This window comes from Emys orbicularis, chromosome 3 (genome assembly GCF_028017835.1).
Source record: "Emys orbicularis isolate rEmyOrb1 chromosome 3, rEmyOrb1.hap1, whole genome shotgun sequence".
Taxonomy (NCBI): domain Eukaryota; kingdom Metazoa; phylum Chordata; order Testudines; family Emydidae; genus Emys; species Emys orbicularis.
The window spans coordinates 7324056-7335910 of NC_088685.1; the positions used below are offsets into that span (position 1 = coordinate 7324056).

General features: G+C 46.5%; 1 protein-coding gene across 1 annotated transcript in view; it reads left to right on the plus strand.

Annotated features, from left to right (window-relative positions):
- ZNF395 (zinc finger protein 395) overlaps positions 1-8243 on the plus strand; it is a 42471-nt gene extending 34228 nt beyond the window's left edge. Inside the window, exons 8-10 of the mRNA XM_065400707.1 lie at positions 1511-1603; positions 1998-2101; positions 6318-8243. Of these exons, the coding sequence (XP_065256779.1) occupies positions 1511-1603; positions 1998-2101; positions 6318-6429 (309 nt within the window). The 3' untranslated portion in view covers positions 6430-8243. The remainder of the gene's footprint in view (positions 1-1510; positions 1604-1997; positions 2102-6317) is intronic.
- The last annotated feature ends 3612 nt before the right edge of the window (positions 8244-11855 follow it).

Below are 11855 nucleotides of genomic sequence, written 5' to 3' on the forward strand. Positions count from 1 at the left end.
GCTTATTCCTGTATGGGGAGGGGAATATGCTCTACTGATATACGGCACCTTATATCTATTTGCACGCTAGGGCTTGTACTGGTATAACTACATAGGTAAAAAAAAATCCCCCCCCTACCCAACCAAGTAATACTGGTGAAAAACTGTGTAGACCAGGCCTTACAGCCCAGGATATCCCTGTGTTACAGAGGGGACAAGTTCTGGAGCTAAAGCGGCATAAGCATTTCCACTGTAGCTCCCTGTCTTCAGTCACTTTCACCTTTCAGGCGTGGTCTCTGCCTGAAGGGAAACTGGGTTGTGTGGAAAGTCTGAACAAAAAAAATGTATCCTGTTGTTTGAAGTAAAGGGGGGGGGGGGGCAGGGAATCTTGTAACATTTTTCTGACTAGCCCCACAGCCCAATCAGCTGGGGGTTGAAATTGAAATTTGTGTAACTACCTTGGAGAAATCCGCTTCAGGGGGAAACGTTTCTCAGTGCCCTGGGGCAGCTTGTTTGGAAGGAAAGAAAGCAGCCCACTGTGCGTGAGCAGTACCCCTTGCACAGAAAGAGAGCAGTTGCTCTGTAGGCAAGGCACTAGACTGGGACTGGGGAGATCAGGGCTCCATTCTAGACTCTGCCACCGAGTCCGTGTGACCTTGGGCAAGTCATTTAAGGGTAAAAATTTCAAAAGTGCCCTAAATGACTTGGGAGTTTAAATTCCATTAGCGTTCAGAGCCGAAGTCTGTCCTAAAAATGGGACTTAGGCTTCTAAATCACTTTTGGAAATTTTACCCCTAATTGCGTGCCTTGGTTCCCATCTGTACAATGAGGATAATATTGCCTCTCTTCCCCTTTTGTCTTGTCTCTTTAGTGCCTGTCTTCAGGGCTGGGGTTGCTTTTTGCTGTATATGCGTATGTATGTACCTACCACAATGAGGCCCTGATCTTGGCTGGGGTCTCTAGGCACTACCATAATACAAATAAATAATCGTAAGGAGGGTTGCTGTGCGCATATGGGTGCTGAGGCTGCATGCTGAAAAGTGAACTGAAGTGCAGCCCTCCTAAGGGTGGGGGACTCTGCCTCTGGGCTCTGTAGCAGCCCAGCAGCTGTGCTAGGTGTCTGCCCAGTGGAGCACAGAGTCTGTGCTGGAGCAGGGGCTCTGAAGGCTGGTATCCCACAGCTCCTGTGGCTGGCAGGTCAGGTGCCCTCTTCCGCAGACCTTATAAGGGTCCTGGAGAAGGTGTTCTGGTGGGACCTAGTGAAATCGTTCCAGGTTAAGGAATTGACCTAAGAAACATCCTTTAAAAACTCCATTAAGGGAACATGCAGGCTGCGTGGTTAAGAGCGCAAAAGTCAGGGAGGAGGGGTATTGAGGCTCGGGGGTTAAGGTGTTTGGCCAATTCACCCAGTGAGCCAGTGATAGTCAGATGGAACCCAGGAGTCCTGGCTCCCCTGTCCTTACAGTTACCAACACTGCCTCTGAAGGGTTAACATTAAACCACTAACCTTTGCTCCCCTTTCCTTCTACAGGCCTTGCCATCAATTCAGATTCCGGTGTCACCACACATATTCACCAGCATCAGCTGGGCTGCTGCCACCTCCACCATCCCTTCTCTCTCCCCAGTGAGTCCTGCTTGCTTGGCTCTTTTTTCTTTACACGGTTAATTGCACAGCACCTTTGAAAGGGTGATCGAGTGGGGGTGGGAGGGCATAGGGAGTGGGAGTTTTAAAGAGAACCTGGTTTAGCCTTTGTCACTCCCTGAAGCTTATGTGCTGTCTGAGGGGAGATCTGTGCATTGCCACCGGCTCAGAGGACATGGCATCCCATGGTTGAGCTATGCAAGAACATATCTGTTCTCTGTGCTGCTTTACGCACGCAGTAAAATCAGTCTCCATAGGCTATTGAGTACAGAGGCTGGGCTGGATCCGTCTGACTGGACAGACCTCCTCAGCAGAGAGCGAACTCTGTCTGATGTGTGTGATGACTCATACATCTGGAATTGATTCTCATGTGCAGGTTCGAAGCAGATCACTGAGCTTCAGTGAACACCAACAGCCAACACCAATGCTGAAGTCACACCTGATCGTCGCATCTCCTCCCAGGGCTCCCAGTGGCACCAGGTAAGAGTTTGCAGGGAGGGGAAGCAGGGTGGGGACCATGCTGCCCTGGTACTGTTGGAGAAGAGAGAGTGTTAGCATAGGAAGTAATGAGCAGATACCACATCCTGCACAAGGACAGTCAGGTGTGGTTACACCATTGCAGATGGGACAGTGAGGGAGGAAGGATGCTGTTGTGATTGTGTTGTATTAATTTAGGTGGACTGTATGGGCCCAAAGAGTCAAAGGTGTTAACGTGACCCTGTCACTGACCAACATTAAACAGTGTTAAACAAGGTTCGGAGTTTGGTAGAGAGACTTAGTACCACGGCAGACACACCATTTAAACATCCTTTTAACCTTTTATTAAAGATACACACAAAAAAGGAAAAGCAGTTAAAGCATTTGAAATGTAAAAATATCAAGTGAGGCTCTCCTTTTAACCACATCCCTTGTTGCCTTTAGGTGAAGAGAGTTTTTAGATGGAAAAACTTCTTGTTTGAAAGTCTTTCGGTGGTATGAAAGATGGTTGTAACTGTCCTTTTGGGGGAAACATGGGACTGACGACCTGGGTTCTCTTCCCAACTGTGCGACAGACTCTCTGTGATCCTGGGCAAATCACTTAACCGCTCTGTGCCTCAGTTTCCCCATCTCCCGAATGAGGATAATAATAATATTTTCCCCAGCAACTTAGTGAGGCTAAGCTGTTTGTGGCAGCGGCCATCTTTGTTCTGTGTTTGTACGGCGCCTTGCACTGTGGGGTGCTGCTCCATGAGTAGCTGCGGTAACACAAATAATGTCCTCAGAGTTCTTTGATATCCCCAGAGAGAAAGTGCTGTCCAGGGGCCAACTATTATTGACTCACTTCTGTCCTGGCCCAGATCTCTGGCCTTGTCTCCTACCAAGTTTTCTCCTGTCTCCTCCACTCTGCACAGGAGGACAGCCTTGTATTTCCTAAGCCTCTTCCATGCAACCCCTGCCAATCCCTGTTAACCAAGCCACCAGCCTCTCCTGGCTCGGGAGCCTCCCTTTGAACTCTCTTGACCACCTGGCTTACAAGAAGCGTGAATTAAAATGATAAGAATGATAGGTAATGAAACCTCCAGATGTGCACGTACCCAAACTGGGTCATCCCGTGACCTCACTACAGACCTTGTCCTTCCTGTGTCATGTCCCCGGCTACCTTGGAAACTGGCATCAGCACCATGTCTTTTGATATATCATAGAATATCAGGGTTGGAAGGGACCTCAGGAGGTCATCTAGTCCAACAGACCAATCCCCAGACAGATTTTTGCCCCAGATCCCTAAATGGCTCCCTCAAGGATTGAACTCACAACCTGTTCCTCTGAGGTGCCCAGCATGCTTTTGGGCACTGTAGAAATCATCGATGCTTGGGGACTGGGTGATCTAGGATGGTGAGATGTTGATGGGGATGTTTTAGAGGCTTATAATCTTCTCCTGTGGCTATTTTGTATTGGCTAAAGCCTCATCACCCTTCCAGCCTGCATAGCCTCCTTGCTGGGGCTTCTGCCTGAATAGGTCTCTTCAACCCAACCTTTTTAGCCTTGTATGAGACATTAACGGAGTAGTCCACACATGTCTAATGTGCATCCAGGTGATAGGCCTGGTGCCGTCACACCAGCATAACTCTACGTTGGGCAGGGATCTACACTCGTGGTCCCCTGAGTAGGTTAGTGCCCTGCAGGGGAATTGCCCCATGTTCCTGAGAAAACCTCAAGAAGCCTTCACACGTTCAGGAGACCAGGTGCATTCCTGCCTAGTCCAGGATTACCCTGGGGCCTTCCTCAGCAAAGCCCAGAGCTGACCCGTCCATATTTCAAAAGCTGTGTGAGAATCTCCTGCAGTAGCCTCAGTATCTCCTATCCCCATCCCAGAAGGCTCCTGTTGCTCTGGGGCCCCAAACCTGAGGGGTCAGTTGCTGTCCTCTGCCCCCTTCCATCTTGTTCCTGTTTAAAAAAGGGAAATGATGACGTACTTTCTGCCAGCCCCAGCTCTGGCATGGAGCTATGTGTGGCAGTATATAAATAATAACGGACCTCCACTGTATCATACCTTGGTTCTCCGATTTCTGGAGACTAGCCTTCAGGTGAAGCCATCAGACCTTCCCACCCTGCTAATTTATGTCAGGCCCATATCTGTTCCAGTGTGTCCCTTCAATCCAGCAAGCTGTTGTACACTTGGCAACTTCTTCCTCTTTGCTGTCTGCATGTAATAGCTTTGCCTAAATACTTAATAACTGGCGACACTGTTCTTCATTTCTCCTCCTAAAAACTCTTGTGTAGCACTGCTGGTACAGAGTAGCTGCCACACTCCACCCCAGAGGTGACTGCATTTCAATGGTGGATGACTGAACTCTGTACACCTCTACCCCGATATAACGCTGTCCTCGGGAGCCAAAAAATCTTACCGCGTTATAGGTGAAACCGTGTTATATCGAACTTGCTTTGATCCGCTGGAGTGCGCAGCCCCGCCCCCCCGGAGCGCTGCTTTACCGCGTTATATCCGAATTCGTGTTATATCGGGGTAGAGGTATATGAAGTTTGTCTGCTGCTTTGTGACTCTTCAGAATGAAAGCGGGTATTACTATGTATTTGAATTATTGCCCCAACTAAGATTAGTGAAGACCCCTATTATACATAGGCATTGTCTATAATACACATAGTAAGAGACAATCCCTGCCCCAAAGAGCTTATGATTTAAATAGACAAGAGAAATAAAGTGTGGGAGAAAGGAAGTGGTGTTATCCCCATTTTATAAATGGGGAATTCATAACACAGATCAAGTGGTTTGCCATGGATCACACATGGAGTCTGTGGCAGAGCTGGGAATTGACCCTCAATCTCGTGAATCTCAGTCCGGTACCTTAACAATAAGACCAGCCTTCCTCTGTATTAGAATTCTAATAATGGTGCTATGGAGATGACTAGTATTGCTGAAAAGAAGGAAACCCTTTGGTTTGAATTTCCACTTTCCTTGGACTTCGACGTAGGCCTGGTCTACAGCAAAAAGTTAGGTCAACCCAGCTACGTCACTCAGGGGTGTGAAAAATCCACACCCTTGAGAGACTCAGGCCTTGTTTACACTTGCAAGTTAGAGCGCATTAAATCAGCCCCGGGCGCCCTAACTCCTGAGGTGTCCACACTGGCAAGGCACGTAGAGCGCCCGGACCGCGCGGCTGGAGCACTCCTGGTAATCCACCTCCACGAGAAGCATAGAGTTTGCTGCGCCCAGGCTGGAGCGCCAGGGTGTCAGTGTGGATGACGTGTTGCATTACTGCGCTGTGATTGGCCTCCGGAAACATCCCATAATCCCCTGAAGTCAAGTGGCCACTCAGGTCATTGTTTTGAACTCGGCTGCAGGAATGCGGATATTCTCTTTTAAAGCTCCGTTTCTGACAGCCGGCATGCTTGTCTGCTCTGGGACAAAAAGCAAACCATTACTGTGGAATGCTCCTGCTGCAGAGGCATCTGTGTGTGTCTGTGTGAGAGGGGCTTCCGATGTCAGGCTTCCCCCTTCCCCCTGCCACTGTCTGAACTTACAAGATAGCATGCTGACACATGCTGCCCCCCATGCTTTGCAAACCCTTTCCAAAGCACGCTGCAGCCACTTGCACACTGGGATAGCTACCACAATGCACTGCTCTCTGTGGCCTTGCAAGAGCTGCTAATGTGGACATGCTCCACAGTCACAAGGAGCACCGTGTGAACACACAGCAGCGCTTTCCCTGCTGCTGTCTCAGAGGGCTGGTTCAACTCCCAGCGCTCTACATCTGCAAGTGTAGACGTAGCCACAGTTAAGCTGATCTAATCCCCAGTGTAGGCAGTGCTAGGTCAACCGAAGAATTAGCTACTGCCTCTCAGGGAGGTGGATTACCTACACCTATGGGAGGTTCCCTCCTGCCAGCATATGTGGTGTCTACACTGAAGTGCTCTAGCAGTGTAGGTGCAGCTGAGGTGTTGTAACATTTCAAGTGCAGACAAGCCCTTAGAATTCTAGAAGCTGCCCCATAGGAAAGAGATGGTACAGTGGGTTCAGCCCATCCCTCTGCTATTGCAGGATTGCTGTCTACTGTGAATGTCTAATGCTTTGTTCACACTGGGGCTTCCTCCTCAGGTTTAGCTCAACCTTGCATTGCGTCGCACATGCTCTTTTCTCCCCTGAGCTCTGTAACGCTTTAATAACCATGTCATCGTCTGGGTTATTTTTGTTATGCTGCAGAAAAGTCCGTGGCGAAGCCAAGAAATGCCGTAAAGTGTATGGAATTGAGCACCGAGATCAGTGGTGCACGGCCTGCCGGTGGAAAAAGGCCTGCCAGCGATTCCTGGACTGAGCACATGAACGTTTCAGGAGTATTGAATTTCTCTCTCTCTCAGCCGAGAGCACCCAAAGTTGGTCATTGCTGCAACCAGGGCACAGCAAACTTGGAGGTATCTATCTCCTGTGGCTTCAGCAGAGATCTCAAGAGCTGCATGTAAATTCCAAGTTCTGTATATTGTATGTCAGCTGGATTTATTAATTTTTTACACTTTCTGTGGGTTTTTTACAAATGTTTTTAAAAACAAAACTAAACTCCCATTTTATAGTAAAAAATAGGGAGGGAAAGAAAGAGAGCTGGTTGCTTGGTGTTCACAGGAGACTTGTTATTTGGTAGTCCAGGGACCAAAGAACTTTTTACTGATCTCCCATCTCAACAGTAAAGTCTACTGAACTTTCAGGTCAGTAGCTGGGATAAGGAGGTGAGGATCATCTCTCTCTGTTACTTGACTGGCTAGAAAGCTCGAAGTCTGCTGTTGTTTAAAGGGACACGGTCAGAATAACCATCATAGTTTAAAAAAGGAAAATGATGTTCATGCTTTACTAGTAACACCTTAAATTATTGGAATGGGAGGAATTTAAAGTTCTTTCCTTTGCTTTTTACCAATGATACTGTGTTTACTTTTTACAGCTCTCAGCTCTGACAGTAAAGCTGGACTTGCTATGTCTCTGGTCAGTTTCACTTCCTGGTTTTTATGGGTTCTGATACAGCTGCATCAGCAATGTTGAAATCTTAAAATACACATCTACATCTATTTTTATCTTTTAATTGAAAAAAAATTTTTTTAAACGAAACTAATTTTTTTGTTGATCTTAGATTCATGAAAACAACTTATTTCTTTGAAAAACAGAAATTTTGGGTCTAACAGTGTCTCTTTAAACTACAGGGAATGGGTTTTTATTTTGAAACCTGATGTAGCTTTCTGCAAAGTTGGCAGGATCAATATTGTTAACCCAAGAGGACTAAAAAGGATGGACACACAAAAATTTAGGCCCCAGTTCAGCAAAATGCTTACCTACATTTTTACATTCTGTTGAAATCAGTGGGACTAAAGTACATGCTGAAGGAGTTGGGATTACTTGCATGCTTAAAGATAAGCACGTGCTTATGTCATTTGCTGAATGAGCATCATAGATAGGTATGTTACGAAATTCTGAATTGTGAAAGATGTCTGAACCCAGCTTTCTGGCTTTCATTTTTTAAAAATTCATATTCTCTTTACATGATTCAAATGTTTCTGTTTTGATGATCTGTCTTTGTGTACAGTTTACCATCCTCATGGGGTAGAATTTGTCCCTGTTTGCCTGATTCTCACTTATAGCAGTGTAACTTCAGGGGAGTTACTCCTGACTTGCACAGGTTTAAATAAGAGAAGAATCAAGCCCGAGGAGTCTTTCTGGAATTGCGGGGGGAGGGGTTGGGAGAGCTGGAGGGAAAGATCAAAGGTTCCAGAGGCCCCTCTGATTTTGGAGAAGAGCACCATTTAATTCACCACCAGCAGTCCGGTCCAATTGTTATTGTTTTTGGTCTTTGCTCTCATGACTGATCAGCCACATGTAGGAAGTGCCCAATCTACTGTCTGAGCTGTGAAAAGCCACTTGGCAGCAAGTGCAGTCCAGCCACAATACCAGCACACACATTGCAGCTGCTGTGAGGAGCAGCAGAGTGCATCCCGCGGCACAGTGAGCTATCCTGTGGAAGTTTGGCCCTGCATGGACAGGACCCTGGCGACCAGGATGCTAGTGTCAGTGTCTCCGTCCATCTCACTGTGTGGCCTTGGAGCACAAAGGCAAAGAATTTTGTTCTATACGTCCCCATTTTGTGTCTTGGGGAGTCAGTGGTTGTTTCCATCATTGAACCCAGTACGGTATGCGATGGTAGCAGTGAGGGTTGACTGGGACACTGCCCCCGGAGTGTGCCATTTTGATCATGTTGAACTCAGTGGGTGTCACAAAAGTGCTCTGGCATAGTCGCTAAGGAGCCATGGTTTCTCTTAATGGGGCAAGGAATGCCCCTGTCACTAAAGCCATTCAAGTGCTACACTCTGTTGTGCAGAGAATCCTGGCGCTGTGAAGTCTGTTTTGTTTGTAAATACAAAATGGCAGCTACACACCAGCCATGTGGTCCATGTTGTGCATAACTCGGCTGCAGTCAGAGTTGAGGGTTTTGTATTAATGGGAGTGGGTGGGAAGGGGGTCATTGGACTTTTTGCTGCGTTTTTGATAATCATAGGCCATAAACTGCAGACCTCAACCCATGGGCAAGGCAGAAACAAGCCTGGTGTATTTTTAAGGACCATATGATTGACTACACTTTCTTTGTAAAATCAATTCATGTGACCAGGAAGGTGTTATTTCCTCCCGGATCAACGTGAGCCTGGTTGATAAAGGGGCAGGTGGTGCAGTCAAAGGGGGTTATATATGGGCGTGCTTGTTGGTATTTTTTTTGTAATTTTGTACATATATACAGTATATTGTTTTAGAACCCAGTCTTCTGCATGCTGTTAAATTGGTGGGTGCCAAATTGGCCTATGGGAAGCAGGAACAAAGTGAGTGTGTCTCCTCCCTATTTGTGTTTTTTTTTTTTTTTTTAACCTAGTCCACTGGTTCTCCAGTGGGGTCTGAGCCAATGGAATCAGCTAGGTCTGATTCAATAGGGTCAGGTTCTCTACCTGGGTCCATGTGGGTCTGATGCAAAGTCCATTGAAGACAATGGGAGTCCTTCAGTGACTGCGGTTCAGACACTTTATGAAGGAAGGAGTCCATAAGAGGCCCTCTCTTACACTTCAGTCCCTCCACTGTGACACTTACTCAGATGACCACCATAAAGAGCTAGCAGTTTGAGATCCACTGGCTTAGTCTAATGTGAGAAATGTGGATTATGAAAGCAGACAAGTTGCTGAACAGGTGACCTTTAAAGGAAAACTGCAGTGATTTGTCATAACCGGTGTTATTAAGCCCCAGGGAGGTATTATATTTGACTAAATACTGGAAAGGAATGACATTTCAAAAGAGATTTCAGACATAGTGGTTGCTCTGCCTCAGAAGTACCATTCAGAGAAAGGGGTTGATGTTGGTTGAAAGTCAGTCGGGGCTGCCATTTTCATGGTGAAGAATTGTGCTTCCCAGCAGCCAGAGTACTACTTGAACCCTGACAGGACATCGTTGAAAATGGGGCCGTTCTAAAATATTTTCTATTTATTTTTAAATGTTTCAGTTGATTTAATGGTTGGTTTTAACCAACTTCTTGTATTAATCAAAAACAATGTAAAAACCCCACAAACCTTCAAAACAGTCTAATTCCCAGGTGTTTTTACTTGACTTGAATTTGCTGAATCCTAACCTGCCAATGCACCTTTCGGTTTAATAATAATCCGTCTTTATTGTATTTCAGGCACTAGGGGCCTACTCTTGCAGTGCTTGTATGAGTACTCCCAGTGACCTCAGCACTGCAGTGGGACTACTCACATGAGAAAGGGCTGCGGCATTGGATACATAGCTCTTAAATGCAGTGGTTAAACTATCTTTTGGGTTATACTGCAGTTTTCCTTTAAGGCTGACACCTGTGCCCACTGATAAAATTATGAAAGGAAACGTCTTGTCTCCCAGTTTGAACTCTTGATGTTGGATGCTGCTTACTTGCATGCAAGTGTTACTGTGTTTTTTGCACTCGAGTTATGGAAGGTTAAAGTAAAACTGACTAGAACCATCGCCTGCAATTCAAATAGAAGTCTTTTTTGAGGCCCCAAAAGTTCAGATTCTGATTTTATTAGTTGTTTTTCATTCCCAGTTCTGGTACCAGAGAAATGCCTCATCTCTTATTCCTGGCTCTGCTGTTTAAGGTTTTCATCTCTCATTACTGTAGTATCTGAGCACCTCATAAACTTTAATGTATTTTTTTCTCACAACACCTCTGTGAGGTAGGGTGGTGCTAGTGTTCCTATTTTATAGGTAAAGAATTGAGACACAGAGAGCCAGATTTCTAAATGTGCTAGATGCCTGTTATGGGGCTCCCCATCCCAGAGCACTCCCTTATGGCGTTGTCGTCTATCTGTCCTGGAGAACCCTCTTGTGATGGAGTCATCTCTCTCGTGTAGTGGGGTACTTGGCCCTCTGGCTACCTCCCTCTAGAGTCCCACCCCTTTTGGGCCATGTGTCCTTAATGTCCTTCATCAGTATTAAAACACACACAGTGAACCAAAAAGTCTTCTGCCCCATCTGGGGTCTTCAGTTCCAGTCTCTTCACCAAGTGACAGCAAGTGAAACAGTAACAGCAACTCACTTCCAGCTTTATGAGTTTGAGATTTCAGTCTCTCTTCCAGTTCCCTTTAGTCCTCTGACCTATTGTCAGGACACTGACCTGCAGGGCCTCAAGTCCTGCCCCCCCTCCCTAGGGGGCCCGCGCCTGTAGTTAATCGTGGCACCTGCAGTTTATTCTGCTTTCCCCCTGTCACAAATCTGGTCACCTCACCAGATGCTATGAGGAGAAATCCAACCTTCTTGATCCCCAGATGTGTTTTAAGCCTCCAGAGTCAGAACAGAGCCCAGGCACTGTTCCAATCTTGAGATTCCCTATGCATACTCTTGGAGCACAGATCCTCTAACGCTCCCTCCGGAAAGCTGTGACCTCGCCATCCACTACCCAGCGCCTGGAACCAATGCTGAGACACCACAGACTCCCCTTGTAGCTTAAACACCCCGCTTCCCAAAACCGCACCAAAAGTGTGAGCCTTCTGGGTTACCGTTCAACCCTCTCAGGGGATGCATAGTAGTTGTGACATATAATAGACACTTTGCGCAGAGTTCTCGAACGCTGCTGCTCTTTACTGAATCATACAAGAAATACACAGATCTATACAAAAATAAAAAAAACTATGCTCATTTCCCTGCCGCAGTTTCTTCACCAGGGCATTCTTTGGGCTGGCGTCAGAGCCTCTGGGACCAACCAGGTCCTTCTGCTGTGGACCGTTGGGTTCTGAAACATGGAGTCTTCTCCCCAGCTCAACTATTAGTACTTTCACCTTGACTGATCCATGTCTTTCCTTCCTTCTTCCCAAACTTCCTGTGTGTCTCTCACTCTTCTCCTGACCTACCCAACCTCAGTGTTTTTTAAAGTCTAGCATTAACACCTAGGTATCTTTGTTCTGCTTGGTACCTTTCTGTTCTCCACTTCTCGTTCCTTCCTTCAGAGAGGTAGGGTAAAACTGTTTTCCCCCTAGGCCTAAACTCATCCACTGTTCCAAGGCGTTATCACTTACTAAGTTCTAAGGACCTTCTGTTGTATCTGGCCTACTAAGAGGATGTGATTCAGCCCTGCTTAGCCCATAGTGGATACGCATAGCTGGAGGAACATTTGTGATATAGCATTTTTCATGGTAACCACTTTATAGTAACTTTGTAGGATCAACCAGAAGTTATAAATTGTACAGATATGGGGTGTGA